The 27,318-nt window shown below is 38.4% G+C and overlaps 1 protein-coding gene across 2 annotated transcripts in view; it reads right to left on the reverse strand.

The window, feature by feature from the left end:
- Positions 1 to 498: 498 nt before the first annotated feature.
- sema4c (sema domain, immunoglobulin domain (Ig), transmembrane domain (TM) and short cytoplasmic domain, (semaphorin) 4C) overlaps positions 499 to 27,318 on the reverse strand; it is a 399,444-nt gene continuing 372,624 nt past the window's right edge. For both annotated transcript variants that reach the window (XM_048188924.1, XM_048188923.1), the window contains 14 exons: positions 21,297 to 21,451; positions 20,963 to 21,025; positions 20,744 to 20,842; positions 18,729 to 18,825; positions 18,369 to 18,488; positions 15,893 to 16,044; positions 11,123 to 11,298; positions 10,695 to 10,839; positions 9,472 to 9,685; positions 7,054 to 7,169; positions 6,714 to 6,871; positions 6,347 to 6,438; positions 2,789 to 4,783; positions 499 to 2,697 (listed from right to left, as the gene is read on the reverse strand). In XM_048188924.1, the coding sequence (XP_048044881.1) occupies positions 3,882 to 4,783; positions 6,347 to 6,438; positions 6,714 to 6,871; positions 7,054 to 7,169; positions 9,472 to 9,685; positions 10,695 to 10,839; positions 11,123 to 11,298; positions 15,893 to 16,044; positions 18,369 to 18,488; positions 18,729 to 18,825; positions 20,744 to 20,842; positions 20,963 to 21,025; positions 21,297 to 21,451 (2,489 nt within the window). In that variant the 3' untranslated portion in view covers positions 499 to 2,697; positions 2,789 to 3,881. The remainder of the gene's footprint in view (positions 2,698 to 2,788; positions 4,784 to 6,346; positions 6,439 to 6,713; positions 6,872 to 7,053; positions 7,170 to 9,471; positions 9,686 to 10,694; positions 10,840 to 11,122; positions 11,299 to 15,892; positions 16,045 to 18,368; positions 18,489 to 18,728; positions 18,826 to 20,743; positions 20,843 to 20,962; positions 21,026 to 21,296; positions 21,452 to 27,318) is intronic.

Below are 27,318 nucleotides of genomic sequence, written 5' to 3' on the forward strand. Positions count from 1 at the left end.
CCAGTAAGCAATGTTTATTTTTAAAATGCCATGCATTTTCGTCCATAAAAGCCTTTGCTAGCTGTGACAGTCCTTGAAATCAGTAGAAGTCTTGGAGGTGGCTGAATGCTGTATCTGCTGAGTCAACCAGCAGCCTCCAAGAATAAAATTAGTTCAGGTGAATCTGAAACTGGCATGACAGTTTGGTCTGGTTGGAGTGGTTTGTACCAGGTAGTAAGTGTGTAGTTCTTATTATTGTTATCTCCATCAATAACATGCTGTAATGTCAGTATGTAGGCCTTTGAAATAACATTGTTTTTCTTGTGGCAGTTAGCTACTAATCTTTAGCTAAATCTTTTTTAACATTATAAATGCCTTTACTGAAACATCAAAATCCACTTAATGTGTCCATGCTAAATAAAAGTATTAATTTAAAAAGAAAACTTACATAACAGTACTGCAATGCTGGCTATAAAAATGATACAGTGCCAACTTAATAGAAAACAAACATTTTCCAGATAATATTGTATATATTTATGTAATATTTCTTTTTTCACAGTATAAACAGATTGAACAGGGTTACATAACTGGTTGTTTTTCCTTCACCATTCTCAATTCATTTATGTTCATGTGATAATCGTGATGTCAGTAATTGTGTTAAATAATATGCAGTGATCTCTGGGTTTCTCTCTTCCTCTCCTCATTTTATAGACATCTGTGACTGGTGTCCTATAATGGTATAGAGATTGTTCCAGAAGTAGAGGCCCAGCTGTGTAGACACTAATGATGAACTCAGACCAGAACGCTGATGTCACACACAGCTGTGGCTACCGTCCATATGGCACGTGGCTGCTCTGTCACCTGTACATGTGAGAGTGTTTAGATGCACAGTATGAAAGAGATAAAAATATAAGCTGGAGAGACTGCACTAGTGGTTGTCCAAGCGTTAAGTTAAGTGTCACTGTGACTGTCTGGAAATATGTTTAGCACAAGCAATATGTAAACCACTATATAGCCATTTTGCATTACCAACAATTAAAGCACCTGACATTTCAATGGCATTTTAAATAGGACCTATTATACCCTTTTAGTTTTGATTATTCTACTAGAATAGGTTTTCCTGCTTGAATGTTCAAAAAACACATTATTTTTCACATATTTTACATTGTTGCAGCACCTCTTTTCCCAGTCTGTCAGTAACGCTCTGTTTAGTTCCGGTTGCTACGAAGCCCCTCCTTCTGAGAAGTGCAATGTGCTCTGATTGGTTGGCTGGACCAGTGTGTTGTGATTGGCCATGTTTCTGAAAATGTCGCCCCTTACCATAACCTTTAGTTTCATCACACTTCTAACACAACTCAACCAGGCCTCGCCCCTTTATTCTGCATATGCCCATTGTGACCGCTTTTGGAAGTAAACTCAAGACTACATTCGAGGAGTTTCAGCAAGTTCAGAAACAGCATTTACTGATATAGAGAATAACTCCCTTTGTAGAGACTTTATGCTTTGCAGTACTTTTTTCGTGCTCAAACAGCAACAGCAAAAACAAACAAAAAAAACCCACAATAGGTCCTCTTCTAAGTCAATTGAACACAGTTACTCATATAAGCATACACAACCTACTCACTGTGAACTGATCTCTACTTTTATTTTCTGTAGATATATACATATATAAAAAATAAGGGCATATGTACAATGGTAATAAATATCAACTTTTTGTACAAGCAAAATAAGTTACTTAACATAATTACCTAAAAAAAAAAAAAACAACAGCAACATTTTTAAAGATATCTTGAAATGCAAGAAAAGAGGAAATTTGTAACACAAAAATTCACAAAGAAACAGCAGATTTAAAGCCATGTGAGATGAACCGAATGAACTGAGATGACCGTTTTTTTCTTTTTTATCAAGCAGGGAATACTGGTCAGTACAAAAAAGCCATGCATGATGCAAACAAGCATATGCAACATTTCTGGTCGCTCAGTGAAATCATGTCAGACGTAAAGTCTGACTATAAGTCATTAGACAGGCTTATCAAAGCAATTAGTGAAATTAAGAACAGTGAAATTTAATTATTTCAAGAGAGCCACCCTGAGAAGGCCTGGCAGAAAGTATTCGGTCCTTGTTGACATTTCTCAGCATACTTTTAAGTACAAAGATCTTTTCTAACAAGTATAAACTTCCCCCTCTTATGCTATGTGGCGCACACTAGATTGTAGACTAGAAAAGAGCGAATGACAGAATGGAAAGCCGCTTGAAAAATTGTAAAGCTCTCATGCCACAAAGAATAGCATTCCACCAAAACAAGAGTAGTAGTAACAAAGATTTCAGAAAGTTCTGTGCAATGGACGAATTCCAGAACATAAAGCAGAGAATTTAAAAAATGAAAGAAAAACAGGAAACAGAGAAGAAACATGTCTGCAGTCTGCTTTGGCTTCACCCAAGGTGAAGAGGCACAGGTACGAAAAGTTTTTTATATTATTTTTTAAACATGAGACTATTGTTTTATTGTTGAAACTTATATAATATATTTTTGCAGAACATCATGCAACAAAGTATGGACCAGTGATGAGCATCGTAGTGCCTCTCCACCCACAGGGTCATGAATAATCGAAATCTCCTTCATTTGTCTTCACAATCAAAGTCAATGGAATGAAATGTCCTTTCTGTTTTCACCCTGTTTTTGTATTTAGTCTGTGTTTAAGAGTTGCAAAGCCCACACTGAAAGAGATAAGAAAGATATAGTCAGTTAATAGTTTTTATATGGTACGACATAAAATATCAAGTCAAAATATGGTTGCTGTAGACTTACCTGTGTTTGATCAGCCGTAGCTTCCTCATTCTGGACTTGATCAAGGATCCCTTTCATGTAGAACAATCCGGCTTTAGAACATGGGTGGAGTCTTCTATACCATTCCAGAAGTAAAGTTTCATTCCATCATCATGTAGGCAAACACTGGGGTTGTACTTAATTTGGCAGTTCAAGCCAAATATATACAATAATGCACTTGCTGTCACATCCAACAAAGTCTTAGTACAACATTCTGTTCACACCTTCCTCATGCTACTACCACTGGTAATCCTTTCACATTTCAGATGAAACTATTAATCGTAAAAAAAAAAAAAGAAGAAATCCTTCTTTAACAGTTGCAATAAACAGACATGAAAAAACCTCACAATATATTAGTGCTGCAAGTCTCAGTACACATTCTCAGAAAAAAGACAAAGTTTAAAAAAAGTTATTGAGCTGTAAAGAAAGAAAGGCAAAGCATTTGTTCATAAAGTCCTGCTTCGATTTTACAGCTCACTCAGTTGTTTTTCCCCCTCTCTTCTCTTTAACAATTTCTCCTCTGCTTTCCTCTTGAGAGAAGAGCGTGATTGTCATCTTGCGATTTAAGTTTATGCATGTCCTTTTCATCTCCTCTCTCATGTGTTCTACCCATAAAAAGGGTGCAAAAAAACATGTCCAAACACCTGCTTTAACTGAGGCAAGCAACCTCTGGACGTCAAAAATAAGCTCTGTATCCTCCATCTTGCCAAATGATTAGGTTGCCAGACGTCTGCCCCAACACAGATCAGACTGGCGGCTACATTTGGCTGGTTGGGTTCCTCTCAGAGATGTACCTGTGTTCGCCTGTTAGCCAAGATCAACACAAGGCCCTGTCGGTCTGGTCCATTAAATATAGACATTTACAAAAGCTTTGCGAGATGTGTTCAGTCTCGGTTGAGTGTTAGTACATATGAGAACCAGAATAATCCAAGGGAATGTCGGTGGCCTTATGGCACGGGAGATGTTCGCCACAGCAGAGAAGTGTTGACAGAGAAGAAATAGGTCGCGCGTAAGATGAAGAGAGTTCCCCAAGCAGGAGGGAGGTAGGTGAGGTTTTCTGTGGTTCCTGCGAGGTCTACACAGAAGACTCCTCTGGATTGGCGTCGGGAAGCACGCTCCTCTGCTGCAGAGTTCTCCGGAGCTCCTCTTTGAAAGGACTGGCGTAGTCGTTCTCTCGGCCGCCCAGCCCGAGTCCGCTTCCCATGCCCATTCCAGATCCAGTGCTCGCTCTCTCCTCTCCGGCCGTGCTCAGATTCAGGCGGATGTATCCGTTGGTGCCTGAGTTTCGAATGTTAGTGAGGCTCAACCTGCTCGGCGAGTGAATGGGCTGACCGGGAATAGCACTCGGAGATGCCGAGCTACCGGTGGAGCACATTGCATGCCCTGGCACGATTTTCAGGGAGCCGTCTGAGTAGTAATAATTAGCTCCGGTTTCCCAGAAGCGATCCTCATCATTTGCCATCTTGCTCGGCACGAACGATGGCCGGCTGGGAGGCTCTTTGGGTAAAGTAATGGGGTACACTAAAGTGCTCTCCAACGGCTTCATTTCTGCCCCTTTGCCCAGTGCCAACTTCAGTCTTCTACGAAGATACAAAGACGCGATTAGCAGCAATAGACAAGCGGCACCCAACGTGATCACCAGCACCCAGAATAAACCCATGCTGCCGTCAGGAGCGCGGGCCTCCATGAAGACTGGCGCGCTGGCTACCACTGCGACCTGGTATCTCTCCGTCTGGAACTTCACCCCTTGCTCTTCTGAGTAGCAGATGTAGCGGCCCGCTTGAAGGGAACCAGCTTGAGGGATAACGAGAGCGCGGAGTGCTCGGTCGAATCGCGGCCCAATGGCCTCACCTTCCACCAGGGCGAGCTCACGTTCGTTGAGCTCCCAGAAGGGCTGGGCCAAGTTGGAAACCAGATTGCAGGGCAATACCAGATCCGACCCAACGACCACAGTCACATTTCTCAACCTAGAATGATCTGGAAAAAAATATATTATGATTATTTCACTTTTATTATGATTATTTCACTTTTTTGTCATTTTTTTACATGGCTTTTTGTTGAAGGGCCAGATATGCTAACAGCATGCGCAAGCGTAAACCCTCTTTTCGTGTTAAACAACTACTGTGTACTACCCGCAGTGAAAATTTAGCGCTGAAATGACAGGGTTATTTTTGCAGCTGACCTATTTGCATATGCATTTGTAGGAGTTTCCCTTTCAGACGCAAAATTTTTGGAAGGAGAGTAATTAAATGAATCATGCAAGATGATTTACTAAGGCTTGTGCTAGTCAATTTACTGGTATTTGCACCATTATTTACAGCCAAAAAAAAGCATGTCTTAAAGGCCTACTGAAATGCCTTGGAATGCGCAGCATTATTCAATGTGTTGACGTAATTTCAACTGAAACAGGAAGACAAGGTGGGACATATAGTACAGCTCCTCCCCTTTTTTAAAATAGCCAATAGTGTTTCGTCAATAGCATTCTGTGCAGAATTCAGATGTGTCTGATATGTTTTGTAGTCTGCGCCAACTCGCGGATATGATCCGCTCTTTGCTATCCTTTCTCTGGACCAGAGCAGACTGTGTACGCTGCGGTTCGCGTGACACTAACGTAAAACCAGACTTCATTTGCCTCAAAGGAAAGCATATTTACACTGTCTTAATCATTCCTTATCCCCTATATAGTGCCATTCACCATGTAGAAAATAGAAAATGTGTGAACAAGTGACTGATTTTAGCCGCAGCTTCAGCATCTATTTATAATGTAGGGGGTGGGATGCTTTAGATTCTAGAGAGCATTTGATTGGACAGAAGATCTGATGAGAAGCTGAAGTCCGTGGTGATGTCATGAAAATCTGTGATCCATTTTAGCGGAAGTGAGAGACTAAGTTTTTCTAATCCTAAATGTGAATTTTGTCATTGTTTTGGAACATACCAGCTTATTCATAACCTTAAGGCTAACATATCCATACTAAAAGTTTAAAAAAACGTACATTTTGATTTCAAGGGGACATTAAACCAGACGCTAATTTGCGCTGCTCTAAGTAGATTGCATTGGTCATTATGGAAATGATCTGGCTGCGTCCGTGATCTTTAATTTGCACGTCCTCAGTAGATCACGTGCTGAACTTTCAACTCCCATCCGCGTTTTTTTAAAATTGCGCTCACGCTAATTTTCCGTTTAGTAAATCTGGCCCTTAATTTGTTCAGCTTCAACTCATGCATCTCAAGTAGGTCAATTCCATGACATTGATTATGACTGGATTATCTGAAACAAATCATATTCTTTCTAGATTTCTCTTCTTCAGAAAACGTTAATGCATTGTTAATATTTTACATTATATTATTATAATGTTGTTACTTAATTAATTTTATTTAATTAAAATAAAAATATAAAAGTAATTTTAAAATTAATTTGTTATTATTTGTGTTTGTAATTTCACTGACCAGATTTACACTGGCTTAAAAATATGCGTGTCCCCTAATGGAAAACCGCTCACTACAGGGGGGCCTGTAGGGGGCAGCGTCAGTCTGACGTACCAGGGCTGGGGATGGAGAAAGGCTTATCAAACTTGGCTTTTCCTCGGTTGAACCTCTCCAGCATGAGGTCCTGCGAAAGTGTGGATGTGGAGCTGTGGGGGGGGAGCACAAATATTGACGATGTGTCAGAAGGCTGTTAGACACACTGCTATGGGGATGCAGCTTAAAAGTACAAAGAGGGACCTGTGGAGGAGAACGGAGGGGGTGGAAAGGGAAAGCCTGCAAAATGATGAGGAGCGAGGGGCTGAGGAGAGCAAGTAGAAACAGAAAGAAAATCAAGAGGAGGGCATAACAGAAATGGGAAAAGGAGCAGAGGGTGGATGGTGCAAGGATGCTAGCAGTACAACCAAAAGATAGATGAATTTACCCGCGGTGGAGGTCGATGCGGACACAAGCACGTCCCTCGCTGTCCCAGGCACAGTACGGGTCTCTGGACAGCAGGCAGTCTGGCTGTGAATGGTACCGGCTGCAGTTTGCCAAGGGCAGCTGAAGAACCTCAGAGCGTGAGCCAATGTACAAATACTTCTGCAGAGAAAGAATGGGAAGATTTAGTAATAAATGAAGGAAAACAATACAAGAAAGTAAATTATTTTCAGTTATCAGTGCATTCTGGTTTCATACTCCTGAACAAAACCGATTAATGCTAGTCAGGCGGGAGAGCTGGCTTCAAAGAGATTGGCTCAGCAAGAAAACAGATCAGAAATTACTTTGCTGTGCGAGATGGTGAGGCTGTCCACCGGTTGCTGCCGATCAAACAGCTGGATCTCTTCTATCACATGGGCCTCTGAACCCAAAATCACGACACGCTGGAGCCATCCATCCGCTGAATGACAAACAAAGAGACCGGGAGGAAAGATGGGGGAATAGATTATATTCAGAGGGGGAGAAATCATGGGATGGGGACAGAGAGGGTGAAATGCAAGAGAGGAGAGACAAATAGTCCATTAATGTATCATCAACACGTGGCATATTTTTCCGTCATTGGATTTTAGGAACAAGGTTACGCCGATTACAGGCAGGAAAATTGAATACACCCCAGCTGGTGCCGTGACCTATCATAACTCTGTGTGTGTACTTTATCCCGTCCTCTCACACAGTGCTTGTCACAGATAATGTGCCACTGACCTCTCTCTCAGTCTGGGAGAAAAAAGGGAACGTGTGGAAAAGGGATAACGGAGGAGAGTTGAAGAGCTACAGGGTGTGCTTTACAAATCCACCCTGGCACTTTTGCTCATGTCAGAGTATCTATGTTCACTCTTAATCCTCAATCCAAGACTCTGATTCTCTCTGCCACACACACACAAACCCACAATCTGCCTCAGGTGCTGCCTGCACTTAAAACGGGTTTAACTCTACCTGAATGTATAAGTGGAAAGTGTATATTTTAGGCCCTTTTTTTCCCTTTTTGACTTGATTAGTCAATTTAACTAGTCATTCAGTGTGACATTTTAAAGTTTAAAAATATATTTTAAAATATATATTTTATTATAAAATATATTTTATAATAATATTCATGTAGTTTTTCAGTTAATATGTCATAAAATCATTTATGCTTCCATTAGAAATTTTAAATAGTCCTGCGGTATGACAAATACATTTTTAAAAATATAAAAATTTATATAAAAATGTATATTTTATTATAAAAATATGTCATAATATATAATAATATAATAATATAAATATAATAATAATATTAATGTAGTTTTTCAATTAATATTAAGACAAAGCCTTTTTGTCTGCATTAGTAATTTTAAATAGTCTTGAGGTACGACAAATACTTTTTTTAAAAAGTATAAAAATATATTTAGGACTATATATTGTATTAAAATATATTTTAAAATAATATTCATGTAGTCTCTAAATTAAAATGATGTCATAAATCCCTTTTGCCTTCACTAGTAATTTTAAATAGTCATGTGATATGACAAATACATTTTTAAAAGTATAAAAATAGAGTTTATAATAAGATTTATATGGTCTTTTGATTAATATGATGTTTAATATAATTCTTAAAGTTATGCTTAAAGGGTTAGTTCACCCAAAAATGAAATTTCTGTCATTAATTACTCACCCTCATGTCATTTCAAACCCATAAGACATTCGTTCATCTTTGGAACTAAGGTATTCTGGAATTAAGGTATTTTTGATGAAATCTGAGAGTTTTTTTTTTTTTATCCCCCATAGAAAACAACATAATTACTACACTCAAGTTCCATAAAAGTAGTAAAGACATTGTTAAAATAGTCGACATGACTACAGTGGTTCAAACTTAATTTTATGACGCGACAAGAATACTTTTTGTGCGCAAAAATAAAACAAAAATACCAACTTTATTCAATAATTTCTTCTCTACCCTGTCATTCTCCTACGCTGTTTACATTGTATATACAGTGCAGCGCTTCCGTATTTACTTCCGAACGCTGGCTCAGTATTGGCATGGACACATGGAACACGGAAGCCTGCACTGTCTATACAACGTAAACAGCATAGGAGAATGACCTTGAATGTAGGAATTACATTGCTTTCTATATAGGATAAAAAAAAAAAACTCTTGGATTTCATCAAAAATATCTTAATTTGTGTTCCGAAGATGAACGAAGGTCTTACTGGTTTTGAACAACATGAGAGTGAGTTATTAATGACAGAATTTCATTTTTGGGTGAACTAACCCTTTAAACTGAATAATAAGTATAAAGCAAAACCCACAGGATGTCATCTTTCTGAAAATATTTAATGTCAACTTACTAGGTTTTGTCTAGATGCATTTGTCTTTTGTGTGGAACTGGTGAAATACTGAACTCACTGGATACCAATGATGGTTGAGCCTTGAGTGTGAGCGTGTTTATATGAGAGTGCCAAGGCCAAATACATCTTTTCAATTTATATTTTAAAGGACTGACCTTCCTGCATGACAAGAATCAATTGGCAGAGGTGACATTTCCACTTAGATACAACATTATGGCTAATAAAATGGTTTCTTTGGCTGCTCTATTTATATTTGCACACAAAAGGACAAAGGAACAAGAAGGACGATGCAGAAGACTCTCTTCACAAATAAACACTGCTCTTATTAGCAACACTTCGTACAATATATCCACATATGCGTTTAAACATCTATAACATACCTGTGCCTATGAAGAGCATGTTGTAGGATCTCTGGTCCAGTGAGTTCACTCGGTCCACTGCTAGTCGGGTGAAGTTGATGCCTTTAGTAAGCAGCAGGGGGCGAGCTTCTGCCCTGAGCTCCATTAGTGGATGCTTCTTGGCAAAGTTTAGCGTAGCGTCAGGTAGCTGAAGAGAACTGTTGTAGCCGTTTTCCCTGTCAAAGTTTGTGATGCACTGTAGAAAGAAAGTAAAGTATTTTTACTTGATTGGGCAGTTTTACTTGATGATGCCTTAATATATAGCACGTCATAATGGGTATTTTTTTAAACAACATCATACAAATTTAAAATACAATCAGTAAAATATGCTCAATTTGTGTAATCCTTTGACATTTACAAAACTTCAAACTGACTCCCTGTCAGTTCATGAGTTGGGCTGCATCTGAAATCGCAAACTTCCCTACTATATAGTAGGTGAAAAACAGTATGTGGCAAAAGAAGTATGTCCGAATTCACAGTACTCACAAAAGAGTAGGCAAAAACTGGAGAGGATTTGTGAATGGCAGTGAAGCGATGCAACTGACGCTGGTAAGTCAAGTATGACAATGACAAGGCGAATGTAGTACATTCAGATTACAGTCATACTATGTAGAAGTAATTACTCACGAAGTATATATTATTTTTTACTTACTCACAAAAAAGTACCTGTTTAAGAGCGTATGCGATTTTGGATGCAGCTCTGGACTTTGAATTGGAATAACAGGAAGAAAAATATAGTTAAAATAGTAATATTTAATATGCACATATATTGTTATTTACATAACAGTGTTTAAGTCTTTACTCTTACTTTTGATCAATTTAATGCATCCTTGCTATATAAAAGTATTAATTTCATTAAACATTTGAACAGCCCTGTAAATGGTATTTTCAATGTACTTCTGAATGGCCCACAGCCCCGGGCAACATCACTGTATACTTTTGCACTTCTTCAGCCCAAAATGTTTACATTACTTGAAATTACATAAAAAAGTTGTCCAAATTATGTTTTCTGCAAACCTTTTCTGAAATAATCTAACTTAAAATCCTTATTAAGATGTTTATAAAATGTTATATTCCATCAGGAATAAAGTTCTCATTTAGGGGTGAAATATTACTGTGTGTACAAAAATCTTGTGCTATTTTTAGCCTAGTGCTTAGTCACGGACGCCCTCTCGACCTCTCATCTCAACGGCTGCTCAGCTCACCGCTCCAGGTCGTGGACTGGGCACGGTGCTAGTGTATCGGACCCATCGCTGAGACGACTCCCTGTATTCTTTATACGGTCCGTCGAACACATTTTTCACCTCTCCAATCTGGTACTGACACACAGCAGACACATCCACATCCCCCCTGAGAGAGAAAAAAGGGTGAAGAAAGAGAAGGAGAGAAAAAAGTAGTCAGTCAGTCTGAACTAAATGACTGCGCTGCATTGGCTGGTTTATTACAGTAATAGCCTTACTGTCAACATAATGACAGTGCAGCATTTTCTACACTTGAGGAACACGGCAGGGCATTTGGCACGGTGACACTTTTAAATACGCAGAGGACAGAGCGACTTTCACAACTACATGAGGAAGAGGAAGAGAGAGAAATATTTATGACACGGACTGGCATGGCAGGAGGGTTCGCTCACCACTGTGCATGGAAGATGCCATAGAAACTAGTGCTCTTCCAGTCCGCCCCAGGAAGGGTGAAGACGGCCCGCAGGTTATTAAAGGTGATGTGGCGCTCGGGGAAAGAGCACATCAGCCGAGCCTTCTGGAAGGTGGTCCACTTCTTCTGCAGGGTCCGTGTGCCACCCAGGTCTCCCTGAAAAGTGAAGCAAGTAGCCATTTAACAGACGTTTTTGGTCAAAATGATTTGCAGGACACTTCAAACAAGTACAATTGTCCTAGAGCTAATTGCCCTAATTGCCTAATTGCCCTAGAGCTGAAAAATACAGCATTGCTGGTCAAAAGAATAAGGTATGTTTTGCATGATGGAACCAGCATGGGAAGTGGAAGCATGTAAGGTATGCTGCTGCATAAATAATACATCCATAAATCCCATAGCAGATCTAGGCAGGTGGAGCTGGGGGAGGTGGAGGGTTTCAGAGGAACTCTGATAACTCTGATAGCGCACTGCAGGACTAGCTTACAGCAAACAATGGACCAGACTATTTAAATATTGAGCAAGCAATCTCATTGGCTGCAGGATCAGCAGAAGCCAATCAGCTTGTGCCATGTGATAATAATAGATTGCTTACAGATGATACTGTTGGATACAAGTTAAAATACAAATATTTATGTCTTAATTTCTTCGCTTTCAAACATTAAAACCCTTGCACTTTTAATGTCAAATGATTGAGCGTTTATTTTGTTAAATGTTATAAACTTCTGTACACATGATTGATGGAAATTATGCGAATGTAAATAAAGTGAACCTAGCGCATATTACGTTCCAAACTAAAGCTAAAAGTGAAAACTGAAAGAGTGAAAAAGAAAAAAAGGGTTACACTTTATTTTGATGGTCCACTTTAGACATTTCCCCAACTATAAGTAATTTTGCAACTACATGTCAAATAACTCTCATTGGAGTATTAGTAGAGTTAGGTTAAGGTTAGGTGTTAGAGTTTGGCTTAGAGGAATAAGTTGACATGTAGTTTCAAAGTTACTTATAGTCAGTAGAATGTCTGTTGGAGGAGAATCAAAATAAAGTGTTAGCAGATATTAAGAAGACAGTCTACTAATACTCTGAGAGTTAGTTGACATGTAGTTGCAAAGGTACTTATAGTCAGGGGTTAAATTGGGCCGGGGCCGTCCGGGGCAGAGCCCCGGCACATAGGCTTATCAGGGCTCGACATTAATGCTTAATTTTTTGAAGGGGCAAGAGAAAGACAGTTTTACTTGTCCTGATTAAAACATCAATAACAAAAATAGCTAGGGAATCACCAAAACGCAAGCATGATTCTATTACATTTAGTGTAAGTGGTGATTGATAATGGATAATAATAATAATATATAATGTATAATGTGCTGACAGTAACAAGGTTGCGCTGTTGAGGCTCGCGCAGCCTCTTGAGGAGAAATCGAAACAAATGAGTGCAGCACAAAGAAAACATGCTGCTGTAAAAATTCAAAATGTGGAGTTTTTTATATTTATAACATATGATACAGTTACATAACATCACACGACTAAGAGTGCCGTTTTCTGCGTTATTGGAATCACGATTGAAAATGTGATACTACTTTTACACATTCAATGATAAGTTAATTAAGTAAATTCAATCCAAGTTAACCAAGTCACTTACATTTTAGACACATTACTGACTGTTTTTGTTCTATTTCAGTTCTGCTGTTCGAATCACAGCAGAACCATAGCGCATCTCTCACAGCGACACTCAGCTGCGTTTTAATACTGAATGATTCAGCGTTTTTAATGAATCAAACGGTTGAGTCAAAGATTCAATGGCCCATTCCAAAACACCTGTGTCCTTCTTGAATGAATCAGCCGCTTGAATGAATGACTCGGACAGTCACATGCCGCCACCTACTGGTGGTTCAGTTTCATGTTTAAATTTTCCCAACATTTTGTATTTGTATATTCAAAAATATTTATAGAATATATTTAATGCAGTTGTAATTTTCAGTGTAAATTATTTAATTTGATTCGTAACAGTCCTGCTTTATTTTTCTAATTGAATTTATTAATCAAATGTAAAAAATTTGAAATAAAAGATGTAATAAGATTAGGGGAAAAATGGCCTTGGGGTAAATATCACAAATATGCAGATATAAATATGCAAAAGCTGATGGAACACTGTTGAGAATATAGCTATATTTACACCAAAAGAAAAAAATCTTTTTTTTTTGCTTGCGGACAAGTGAGCAATTTACTTGTCCAAAGGACAAGCACATGACAAGGCTTAGTGTCGAACCCTGTATTTTGTATTGATATGCTCTCCTTTAGGCCTACAGAAAGATTTTATTGTTATCAGATGTAGCTTTGCACACTGCCAGCATCTAGAATGATTTTGATCTGCATTTTAGTGTTCATAGCAGAGGGCTCTGTCAACTTATTTTTTACAGTTTGTCAATTGATAAGATTTTGTAGGCTTTGCATACACATGCGCACTCCTCGAATGCCTGAAACCACAGAGCCCCCCCACATAACAAATCCCAATTTAACCCCTGCTTATAGTTAGTAGAATGTCTAAAGTGGATCATCGAAATAAAACGTTTCCAAAATTTGTCAAGTGGTGCTCGCTGCAGAGCCAAATGACCTTTTGGAGCTCAAGGGTGGAGCTTAACCTGTTTAATAGGTGGAGAGATAGGGTTATGAGTAGGGTTAGGGTGTGGTTGGGGGATGCAGCTCCACCCATCATGCCCACAGTAGGTCGAAAAATGGACCCATGGCTCTGCAGTGAGTAGCCTCTCAAATTTGTTATTTAAAATAAAAACATAAAAAAACATTAACTGTAATGGAATATATATATATATATATATATATATATATATATATATATATATATATATATATATATATATTTATATACAGTGGGTACGGAAAGTATTCAGACCCCCTTAAATTTTTCACTTTGTTATATTGCAGCCATTTGCTAAAATCATTTAAGTTAATTTTTTTTCCTCATTAATGTACACACAGCACCCCATATTGACAGAAAAACACAGAATTGTTGACATTTTTGCAGATTTATTAAAAAAGAAAACTGAAATATCACATGGTCCTAAGTATTCAGACCCTTTGCTCAGTATTTAGTAGAAGCACCCTTTTGATCTAATACAGCCACGAGTCTTTTTTGGGAAAGATGCAACAAGTTTTTCACACCTGGATTTGGGGATCCTCTGCCATTCCTCATTGCAGATCCTCTCCAATTCTGTCAGGTGGGATGGTAAACGTTGGTGGACAGCCATTTTTAGGTCTCTCCAGAGATGCTCAATTGAGTTTAAGTCAGGGCTCTGGCTGGGCCATTCAAGAACAGTCACGGAGTTGTTGTGAAGCCACTCCTTCGTTATTTTAGCTGTGTGCTTAGGGTCATTGTCTTGTTGGAAGGTAAACCTTCTGCTCAGTCTGAGGTCCTGAGCACTCTGGAGAAGGTTTTCGTCCAGGATATCCCTGTACTTGGCCGCATTCATCTTTCCCTCGATTGCAACCAGTCGTCCTGTCCCTGCAGCTGAAAAACACCCCCACAGCATGATGCTGCCACCACCATGCTTCACTGTTGGGACTGTATTGGACAGGTGATGAGCAGTGCCTGGTTTTCTCCACACATAGCGCTTAGAATTAAGGCCAAAAAGTTCTATCTTGGTCTCATCAGACCAGAGAATCTTATTTCTCACCATCTTGGAGTCCTTCAGGTGTTTTTTAGCAAACTCCATGCGGGCTTTCATGTGTCTTGCACTGAGGAGAGGCTTCCGTCAGGCCACTCTGCCATAAAGTCCCGACTGGTGGAGGGCTGCAGTGATGGTTGACTTTCTACAACTTTCTCCCATCTCCCGACTGCATCTCTGGAGCTCAGCCACAGTGATCTTTGGGTTCTTCTTTACCTCTCTCACCAAGGCTCTTCTCCCCCGATAGCTCAGTTTGGCCAGACGGCCAGCTCTAGGAAGGGTTCTGGTCGTCCCAAACGTCTTCCATTTAAGGATTATGGAGGCCACTGTGCTCTTACGAATCTTAAGTGCAGCAGAAATTTTTTTGTAACCTTGGCCAGATCTGTGCCTTGCCACAATTCTGTCTCTTCAGGCAGTTCCTTTGACCTCATGATTCTCATTTGCTCTGACATGCACTGTGAGCTGTAAGGTCTTATATAGACAGGTGTGTGGCTTTCCTAATCAAGTCCAATCAGTATAATCAAGCACAGCTGGACTCAAATGAAGGTGTAGAACCATCTCAAGGATGATCAGAAGAAATGGACAGCACCTGAGTTAAATATATGAGTGTCACAGCAAAGGGTCTGAATACTTAGGACCATGTGATATTTCAGTTTTTCTTTTTTAATAAATCTGCAAAAATGTCAACAATTCTGTGTTTTTCTGTCAATATGGGGTGCTGTGTGTACATTAATGAGGAAAAAAATGAACTTAAATGATTTTAGCAAATGGCTGCAATATAACAAAGAGTGAAAAATTTAAGGGGGTCTGAATACTTTCCGTACCCACTGTATATATATAATAAAACTTACAAAAAAAAAACATTAAATAACAACAACAATAACAAAAAACTATTAATTGTGCAACTCCATTTGTTTATTTTAACGTTCCATCTGATTTAATTAATAATTAGCTTTTCATCAACTCTCGTACTCCCTGCAGTTCCCTCACAAACCCCCATTTGAGAAACCCTGCCCTAGTGCCTTCTGGTCGTATACTTCTGGTGTATGTGAGTTCAGAGTTTACATTCTCACCTTACACACACGTGCCACCCGTGCAACGGTCAGATCGCTGTCGCAGTCCAGCTCCAACGCTCTCTCGCTGAAGAAGAAGTAGATCTTATCGTCGTCTCCATCTTTACTGTTGCGGCTCTCCCGGACCAGCGCCGAACCCACAAAGTTTGGCTCTGTACCAGACAAAAGCAGAAGATATGGAAGGATGTGTTGGAGACACAGCACTTAATAGATAAGGGGCTGATGGTTACTTGATGAAACAGATAAAAGATCTTAAATATCCACCTTGGGACATTGTTTATTGAGCTGATTTCGGATTAACCCTGCTGGAAAGATCAGGCCCCTGTTCCCTGTACATTGCTTAAGGCTGAGATAATATGCTGTAGACCAGATCTTTTAATTGTGATAATTCGTTTCTGGCTGATTCAGTTCTTCAAACACACAGCTGGATTTGATTAGCACAACTGGAATGAGTTTTTGAGATCATATACTCTAAAAAATAAAAATATCTTGTGAATTATTACTATTTTATATATGAATCTGTGCATATAGACCAAATGAATACATGTACTTATTTAAGAAGGATTATTGTGTTTTTTCTCTTTTGCTCATCAAGGCTGAATTTAATTGGTACAAAAATACAGTAAAAACAGTAATATTGTGAAATGTTATTGCCATTTAAAATAACTGTATTCTAATGTATTCATGTGATGGCAAAGCAGAATTTTCAGTCTTTAGTGTCACAGGATCCTTCAGAAATCATTCTAATATGCTAATTTGCTGCTCAAGAAACATTTCTTATTATATAAATGTTAAACAGCAATTAACAGTTGCAGTTTTTATGGAAACTGATTTTTTACAGGATTATTTGATGAATTTAAATTTGATGAATATTGTTAAAAAACAATATATTATATTATATTATATTATATTATATTATATTATATTATATTATATTATATTATATTATATTATATTATATTATATTATATTATATTATATTATATTATATTATATTATATTATATTTTAAAGACATCTTTCTTAAAGAAAAAAAAGTTCACAAGCCAAACAAAACTTAATTACCAGGAATTTCTGAAATGCAAATGCCTTAAAAGAGCAACGAAACACTGCCAAGGCAACTATAAGGAGAAAGAGCTGGCTGAAAGCTGGGGATGAATTAAATGAGTAAACATTTAACTGTTACATTATATTTCCATTTTCATTTCCCTTGCATTTCTACAGGTTTTATGCATCAGATATTAATGTATCCAGATGAACTTAACATTTAATTTAACAGGCCCTGTAATGCCATTACATCATGACATAAAAGCTCTCTGTAAAAGCCTGCGTTCTTATGTGGCTGGGAAACAACAAAAATCATAAATGATTTCTTATTACGTAAGAGGGCAGGGTACTAATGGCATGACAGACAGCATCTCCTGAGCTGTAGAAAACACAAAGATCCAAAGGCCAATGCACAACGTCTACGTTGCAGTTAATGCACAGATCATACAAACTGTAACAACTAATGCGAGGTAAAATATTCCTTCACGACTAAAGCAGTACATTTCAAAAAGCAAAACGACTGTGCCTATTATCTTCTACAAAATGATTATGTTCTTTTAAATTAGGCTATTATTAAAATAATTATAATAATACTAAATTATTACATCCCCTGGGTGTGCTCACAAGAATGATGCAGATGCTGGGACAGACTTCAACATCTGAAATCTAATCCTGTTTACGTTAAACAAAAAAGGTTTGAGCTTAAGGACCTGTTGCTATGACAACAACTCAGAGATGAGCTTCGGAGAATGAAACAATACAGGATTGTGTCAAGTCGGCTACAATTGAATCCAGATACTTCAGTAATTCATGTCATATATATACATATATATACAGTCAAACCAAAATGTATTCAATCACCTTGAACATTTCATTCATTATTACATTTATATTCACTATAGTTTAAAAAAATGGTAATCAAATATGACAAGATCTCAGAGTTAAACTATGTCAGAAAAAATGAATCTTAATTATGTCAGATAACACTTAAGCAAAACATGGTCAGGTCAAAGTGTCTGAATAATTTTTGGTCCCAAATCTTTATCAATTTTACTGATAGTCCACTGTATGAAGAATTTTGGGTATAATATGTCACAGTTTACTTTATTTTGCTATCCTCACTCACATAAATGAACTATATGTCCTGCACCCACTAGTAAAAAAATATAAAAAATATATCTTATCTAGTATTATATCTAGTATATATATATATAATATTTATATGTATAATATGAGAATTATGAGAACAATACAGGATTGTGTCAGGTTGCCAATAATTGAATCCAGATAACAGTAATCAATGTCCGGTTTTCCCGCTGTATTGCTGCAGGTAGAGCTGGTCAGCCTTGGGCACCAACATAACATAAGCCGGTCTTTTCAGCAGGGGAATGAAATATATTTTTTGTGTATGTGTGTGTTTTATGATTTACCATTGAGCCAAGCCGGTAGGTATTCACTCTTCATGCTGTAATGTTGTTGTCCCAGGTTCCTCAGGATTACGGGCTCTGTGCCCAGGAAGTTATTGAGGGTGGCGGAGTACAACTCTTTGTCTAGAAAAGGAGAAGAACGCTTAGAGCGGGAACAGGCGCACATGCACACACTCCTGTCTACAGCCTCACGGTTATGAGATATTAAAGAGGGACTCCATTCTCTCCCAAGTGTGGGAAGAGAGAGGAGGCATAAATGCATCCACGGGCGGCACCGAGCATAAACGGACACCCACACACAAGACACAAGAATAATAATGCAGGTTTTTGCATGTCTGAAACGTGTGCACACAGATGACTCACCCACAATAAGGCCTGTATGACCCTTGGCGGGGTCATAGGGGCACTTTCCCTTGCCGTCCTCCAGGGCGGCGCTATCCAGAGTGAAATGATCTGCATTCTATTAGACAAAGACAGAAACAGTTACATATGGATCTAGCAAACACACACACATGACCTAACACACACACTGCGCCACCGGCTATGTTTGCCAACTAAAGTTTAAGCAGCAGCTGAGCCCTCTTGCATCGTCCTCCTGCCCACACACACACACACACACACACACAAGCCACATCATGCATGCCATCTTATCACATTTTCCACAAAAATATTTAACAGCAAAACAGCTGTTTTCAACATTGCTAATAATAAGAGTCATTATTAATAATTGAGCACCAAATCAGCATATTAGAATGATTTCTGAAGGATCATGTGACACTGAAGACTGGAGTAATGATGCTGAAAGTTTAGCTAAATTACATTATTATTATTAGGGGCCAAGCACCGAAGGTGCTTAGGCACCTATTGTTATTGTTGGTGTTCCGTACGCTTATTATTCTTCTTCTTCTTCCGCTCTTGAAGTCTATGGCAGCCCATAGAACCGTATGGTAAAAAGTTGTGAAATTTGGCACACAGTTAGAGGACAGTCTGAACTGTGACCATAGCAAATTTGGAGTCTCTAACTCAATCCCTCTAGCGCCACCAGCTGTCCAAAGTTGCACTTATGTTTATGCTAATAACTTTTGAACCATGAGGGCTAGAAACAAAATTCTTTTCCTCTGATTCCTTGGCTCAAGCCGAATCGATTGCACCCTATGACGTCATTTTCCGTCATGAAAATTTTTCCGCCATTTTGAATTTTCTGAAAAACCTACTTTTTCGAACTCCTCCTAGACAGTTGCTCCGATTTTCACCAAAATTGAACCAGACCATCTTCAGACCATGCTGACAAAAAGTTATGGAATTCAAGTCGATAAGTCAAACCGTTTTCGTATAGCGGAGCAAAGAATTTGAGGCATGATGCAAAAACGACTCTTGACGCTGTATCTCTGCAATGCTTTGACATATTGACACCAAACTTTGCAAGTGTCATTGTCGCCTCACTCTGAACATACCGCAACAATTTGGACACAGCGCCACCTATTGGTCGAAAGTGATGAACCAGTAAATCCTCATTTTTGATCATTTTTCAGCTCGTTTGTCTAGAATGATCTCAATAGGTCTTTAATTGCTCACTGTTGCAGTTGGTCTGATGCTCCCAGCTGTGTTGGCTGGCTTATTGTGCCGTTTTTGTGCTTGGCCCCGTAATTGCTGCTTGCAGCTATATTTATTATTATTACTGTATTTTGATCAGCCTTGGTGAGCATTGGAGGCTTCACTGAAAAACATTAAAAACACTTTACTTAAAGCCTTTATGTATAACACATTATAAAGGTATTCATTATGTACATTATAACGCACAATATCTTTTCATAAATAACTGTAACCAAAATTTAAATTATAATATTAGCAGATTCCTTGTTACATCTAAAATTGGTTGCTTGTCATGTGTTTTAATGCATTATATTTTCTAAAGGTGTAACAATGAATAGATTATAGTATTATAATGTATTATAACTGTGGTTACACTTATTCATGAGATCATACAATGCATTAAGGTATAATCCATTAAAAATACTTTTATAATGCATTATATATAAAGGCTTTAAGCAAAGTGTTACCAAAAACCTAGTAGGGTATGTTTTTAAATGCTGTAAAAATGTTAATTGTTAAAAATATATTTAACCCTATATATACATACATACACACAAAACAACAACAACAACAATACACAAGTCAAGTCATGCCGTCTTATTACATTGTCTGCACTGCGTGAGAACACAACCTCATTTACATTTGAGATATTTCACTTTGACACACTGGAAGCCACTTGCTGAGACACACACACACACACGGTTTCTCCATTATATTGCAGTCCGCTCCACTTGATAATGTGGGTCGGACGGATTTCTGATTCAAAGAGAAGAGTGCACACTCACAATATAAGTGCATTTGGGCTGGAAGGCGTACGTCCCACATGTGTACAGGTGTGTGTGGTTGTAGCTCTGCAGGAAACGAATGTAGTTGAAACACTCAGTCTGAAAAGACAGCAAGGAAAGAGAGAGAAATAGATGAGAGGGAGGGAGAGTAAATGTATTTCAGTGGGGCCAGACAAAGTAAAGCTGTTAAAACATAAAGGATGCAACATCAGCCGGTACCTGGTTATTCTTCCCCTTCGCTGCGCACTCTCTTTTCTTTTCCACAGGAGCCGACCACTCAATCTAAGAGAGAAAGAGACATGACTTTTACGAGCAAATAGCACTCTACATGTAAAACTTGCACTCGCTATTGACTGCGGCAACTGGCAATTTACTACAAATGGCTGTGGCATTGAAAGTGTGAGTCATTTTTAAATGCTGATATTTTTGAATGATAAAATGCTTATGCCCTTTTTGCTTGATGACTTGTAGATTAGCATTTATTGGGTGCATTGGGAGTTTTCTGAATGAAATAAATGTAAAAAAAAAAAAGCCTTTTCTTCGCAGACCATACCTGTGGTCGGAGCTGTCTGCTGATGTCGTTGGGATCCAGGGCGAAGATGTGCTCTCTGGCGCCCACGTACAAAACCCTCTCATGTTCTGCCAGGGTCAACATGGTGTAGTTCCACACCCCAACAGCGTGAAACCTCGCCATACTGTCATGCACATCTGAAAAGAGAGAGGAAAAAAGAGGTTTTTAGGGGTATTAAATCTGATCCAAATGTCACTGATCCAATATGACTCTTGGGCTTAAAAAAATCTCTCACATTTATTATTTTCAACAACGTCCCTGCTGAAAATGCCAACTTAGGCAAGCATGAATTTCTATGGACACTTATAACCTTTGCTTAAAATGATTGGCAATGTGTTAAAAAGATTAATTTGGGCTAATATAAATTTACATGATTCAGGCTTGTTTATGCTGGTGGTGGTCTTAACATTTCAAGTTGTATAAATTAGCATTAGATTAGATTATATTAGATAGAAATATCTAGTTCAGTCATGAAACTCCGGAGGGCACAGGCTGATAGGTCCTTTACATGCAATCTGTAAGCAATCACATCATTACCACATGGCACAAGCTGATTGGCCTCTGCTGATCCTGCAGCCAATGAGATTGCTTGCTTAACATTTAAATAGCCTGGTTCATTGTTTGCTGTAAGCTAATCCTGCAGCGTGCTATCAGAGTTCCTCAGAAACCCTCCACCTCCCCCAGCTCCACCTGCCTAGATCTGCTATGGGATTTATGGATGTATTATTTATACAGCAGCAGAATATCTCACATGCTCACAGCAGCGTTTCTGTGTATCTATTAGCAGTAGCAAATCCATGATTAGATAGATAGATAGATAGATAGATAGATAGATAGATAGATAGATAGATAGATAGATAGATAGATAGATAGATAGATAGATAGATAGATAGATACATAGATAGATAGATAGATAGATAGATAATCTGTGGTTATTTCTCACAGAATTAAAACAGAGGGTGACATCTTCTTGGCTCAAGCCAGTGAAGGAGCCACGAGGGGACACCAGTATTCCATGCATCCTTGAACACACAAGAACATTGTGCCTCATCAGATTTACCGCTACCATGGCAGATGGGTGCAGAGTGGAGAGAGGGTTATGGTGAGCAAGTGCTCCAAGAGGGGAGAAAAGGCATCTTGGAGAGACACTGAGTGGTGATGAAGATTCTGCCAGGATGGAAGTCAGGAGAGCGTGTGGTTATTAGTTGGAGAGCGGCAGCTTGTTAACATATAAGAGGGCTGGATGATCCAAGAGAAGAGGGGAAACAGACTTCCCCCAGGGAGGACAGAGAACATCTGCTGGGTTGCAAACAGCCAGGGAGATTTGACAGAGCGCACAGACACACACATGCTCACACTTCTAAATACCTGCATAATGACTCAAATGCCTCTTAGCCAGTCACAGAGCAAGTTATTTGAGCTTTGTGCTGAGCCGAGAGTGTCATTTCTAATTATTATTCGGAGACGATGGCAACTATACACAGTGGGACAGGAGTCAGGACGCACTTGCAGATCCCAACCAGAAAGAGGCAACGTTGAGCAAACTGTCCACTGAAGGGGTTCTTTGTCTGATTTGAACAAGAAGGTGTTCTGGCTGATGGTATCACAAAAAAATATATAGTGCCAAACCATTCACTATAGTGACTATCCTGAGTTGTGATGTGAACGACAGCTGACAGGGACAAATTAGGGGTGAATCAATGTTAAAATTCAGGATAATATTATAAGCTGATAATTCATTTCATGTTATGGCTGAAAACGATCAAAATCTCTACTCTTTAGCCTAAAGTTTGTGTTAAATAAATGAAATAAATAAATAAAATAAAATCAATCATTTTGTAAGCTAGATATGAATTTTGCATTACAACATTGTAATGTACAGTATACATTGAATAAATATTACAATTTTAAATATTACATAAGATGATGTACTAAAATTACTGAAAGCTAAATTGAAGTATAAAAAAATAGTAAGATATGTACAAATTTCTACAAAACGTAAGTCTTATATTCATCATAAATATACAATAAATATTGTGCATCCCATGGAAAATATATGTAGGCATCACAACAAAAACAAACTGGGCACTGGAAAAACATATACAATAATGTATTAAAATATGCGCATTCCATAATTTGGAATAATATATATATATATATATATATATATATATATATATATATATATATATATATATATATATATATATATATATATATATATTTACTTTAATGGATGCCAGATGGTGCAGTTACAGCATCTACCAGTAGGGGATGATTGCTGATGCTAAACTTGCTTTTGTATGGTTAACAGTGTTTAATTAAAAAAGTCAAACTCATCAAACTGACCAAACATGGAATACACAAAGAACAAGTTGACCAAAGCCATCAGCAGCATATCTAATGGGAAGAGAGTGAGTCTCTATCTACAAGTGTATGGACTAAAAAAGGAACAAGCTAAAAATAGATGTCACTTTGAATGGAATCCAGATGTGAGCAACATAAAGGGAACAGAGGTGAACTCTGTGTGTGTGTCTTTGTCCTCCACAAGTTCTGAGCAGGGCCGAATGAGAGGGCAGTGAGCTCTGGTTGAGGGAATCGAGCCGCAAAACTGAAACGAGTCAAGTTGAAGGCTGTAGTTTCCCTCTGATGTTCCTCCACGGCTCCTTACAAAGCAGCTTTGCTATAAATACAGTCTTGCCCTGCTTATAGCTCATAACCGCAGCACTCAAAACACACACTCTGCTATTAAAGACCTATTTTAAGGCCTTTGAAGCTTTGACATGGATACAAAAAATGACTTAGAAACACAGAAAATGGACACACACACACTAATTAGGAAGAGAAAAGCTCGTACACTCATATACAGGCTATAAAAACGCACCCACGTTCTCCAGGACAAAGACGAGAGCAGCCACCGTCTGATGCTGACACATAACGGCACAATTAAAAAGAGAAGAAAGGGGGAAAAAAACATTAAGAAAGACACAGGTGGTGTGTTTACGCTGACACGCAAACACAAACGGTGCGCCTAAGAGCGTGAGAGAGTGGGTGGTTGGGGGTCGAGGGGAAGTGCTGTAATTGCAGTAGATTAGATGAAGGAGTGGTGGGGCTTCTGCTGCTGCTTTGGGAAGGGAAGAGAGGAGAACATGGCTCAGCAACAGGAAATGGTCAGAATGGATTACCACAACAATAGGCTGAAAAACTCACAAACGCCACTAAAGTGCAGAGAGCAAGCGAGGGAACGTCGACAGAAAGAGGTGTGGTGTGGAGAAAATGACAAACACACTATATGGGAATGTATATATTATAGAGATCTCATTTATATATATATATATATAATATATAAATATATATATTATATATATTATATATATTATATATATATATGACAGTATGTATATCTGGTTTTCCTGGTTAGCAATGAAATGCTTAGCAAACAGAGTTTTTTGCTAAAGAGGACCTATTATGCTTTTTTTTTTTTACATTTTCAACTTTCTTTAGTGTGTAATGTTGCTGCAAGGTCTGCAAAGTTACAAAACAAAAAAGGTCCATTCCAAAGGGAGTTATTCTCTATATCAGTAAGCACTGTTTCTGAACTCCCTGAAATGCCTCGAATATAGTTTTGAGTTTTCTTCTCAAGATAATTAATTCCAGCCCAAGGCATACACAAAAATTAGGGATGAGGCCTGGTTGAGTTGCATTAGTAGTGCATCGAAACTCACAGTTATGGCAAGGGCCGTGACATTTCTGAAACGCTTGAAGCGGTTGACCAATCACAACACATCATCAATCCAGCCGACCAATCATAGCACATTATGTTTTTTGGAAGGAGGGGCTTCGTAGAGACCAGAACTAAACAAAGCGATACTGACAGACTGGGAAGAGAGGTAGCAGCAACAATGTAAAATATGTGAAAATTGTGTTTATACATTACAAAACATCATCAGAGAAGTGATGTTGCTGCATGAGGGAGGGGAAGTTATTTTGATTAATTTTTATCATTTATAATATATACTGCAATATTCCATAAAAAATAAGGGTAACTCACTATTAATTAGTTGCTTATTAGCATGCATATTACTATATTGGCTGTCTATTAGTATTTATCAAGCACATATTAATGCCTTATTCAGCATGGTCATATTCTACATCCAACCCGATCTCATGGCAATTCGTATGTATTTTACGAGATGGCTAATTTGTATGAATTCGTACGTTTTTTTGCTAAATCGTACATATTTTACAAGTTGCCAAATTCGTATTCGTACAAATGACCTACCCCTAAACCTACCCGTCACTGGGGTTTAGACAAATCGTATGAATTCGTATGAGTAAGGTCGTAAGAAATTAGCCACCTCGTAAAATACGTATGGTCGTGAGATTACATTGTCTACATCCCTAATTCTACCCAATACCTAAACTTAACAACTAACATACTAACTATTAATACTCAGTAATTAGGAGTTTATTGAGGCAAAAGTCATAGTTAATAGTTAGTTAATAAGTGTGACCAAAATAAGAACTGTCAATTTTGATTTCATGGTGATTTTAAAAATGTTGTGGAATACTACACATAAACTTGACAGACATCCCAACTTCCTGACAGATGTCACTGGAATATGTGTCTCGGTGACAGCACTAGACTGTGTAAACAGCAAAAAAGAGTCAGGGGAGCAGCCCACGCCTGAAGACTAGCCTATCAGAAATACTCTCTGAATGTGAACCAATTTTGTTCATGATTGCTGACATCTGGTTTGCTAACATGTTTTAGAGGGGTTAGAACGACATGTGGTTGAATTTAGCAAAATGGTGGGAGTTAGCAAAAAAGCTAGCTGAAATTACTTACAGCATTTTTAAGCCAATTATGTTTTTCTTCTGAGAAAAAGACCATAGTATTCTCTATAAAATCTTATGCTAGTTGCTGGGTTTTGTAAAGTTGCTAGTCAACAGCTGGTCATTAGTTAATGGTACTAGCTGGTTAGCCAGCTACCATGATCCAGAAACCAGCTTAACCTTACTAAATGATCAACTTGTACCTGGTTTGAAGCTGGTCAAAGATGTTTTAACAGTCTGACAGTGTTGAAACCAGTAACGATGTTCAAAAAAAAAAAACATGGCTATCAGGTAAAGTTTCAGAAGAGATCTCAACAATATCACAAACTGTGCTCAGAATTGCCAAATTACTAAAGTGTGCAATGAATCACATAAGATCTCAAATATTAAATCAACATAAAAAGACATTCACAACCATTATACATTCATAATGATATGTATTTCAGAAGAAATAACAACAAAAAGTGGCACAGAACTTAATATCACGAATTAATTGGATAGTAAATTAAAAAGCAAAGTCATTTCATAGGTGGGGGAGGATTGCACAATAAGACCAGGGACGTGCATTACGAATATCAATGAAGTCAATTTTGATTTCATGTTGACTTAAAGTCTCCTGAGCTATGAAAAAGCAACATCAGAGCAATGAAACTGTCCTCAGGGCCCAACAGTAGCGAATGCAGGAATGGCAGAGAGAGCAAAAAAAAAAAAAGGTGTGGGTGCTGGAGAATGACAGAAACAGTATGGGAGTAAAAGAGCAAGGTAGAAATGGGATGAAAAAATGCAAGATTGAAAGAAAATGAAAGAGTGAACGGAAGAGACAGGATGACAGTAAAAGGGAGAGACGTGTGAAAGGTTGTTGAAAATAGGCCGCCGTTTGACAGACCGGGGGGGAGACTGCAGTCGAGAATTGAGCTCACAGCTTGTACCGAGTTTGACCTTTTCATGAAAGTGGCGAGCACAGAAAAAAAGACTTTCTTTTTTTCTGTCCCCTTTAACAGCCTCCTTCTGGAGTGAACAGGTCCACAAAGGGTAAGGGAGACAGATTTATTGAATGAAAAAAGCAACAAACTTTTACAGACAATGAAACGTACAAGTGCAGGAGAGGGCGTCTGTTAGAGAGGATAAATCACAGACGTCTGTGTGTATCTGTGTGCGGGGAGGAGTT

Source organism: Megalobrama amblycephala, linkage group LG4, assembly GCF_018812025.1.
Source record: "Megalobrama amblycephala isolate DHTTF-2021 linkage group LG4, ASM1881202v1, whole genome shotgun sequence".
In the NCBI taxonomy this organism is placed as follows: domain Eukaryota; kingdom Metazoa; phylum Chordata; class Actinopteri; order Cypriniformes; family Xenocyprididae; genus Megalobrama; species Megalobrama amblycephala.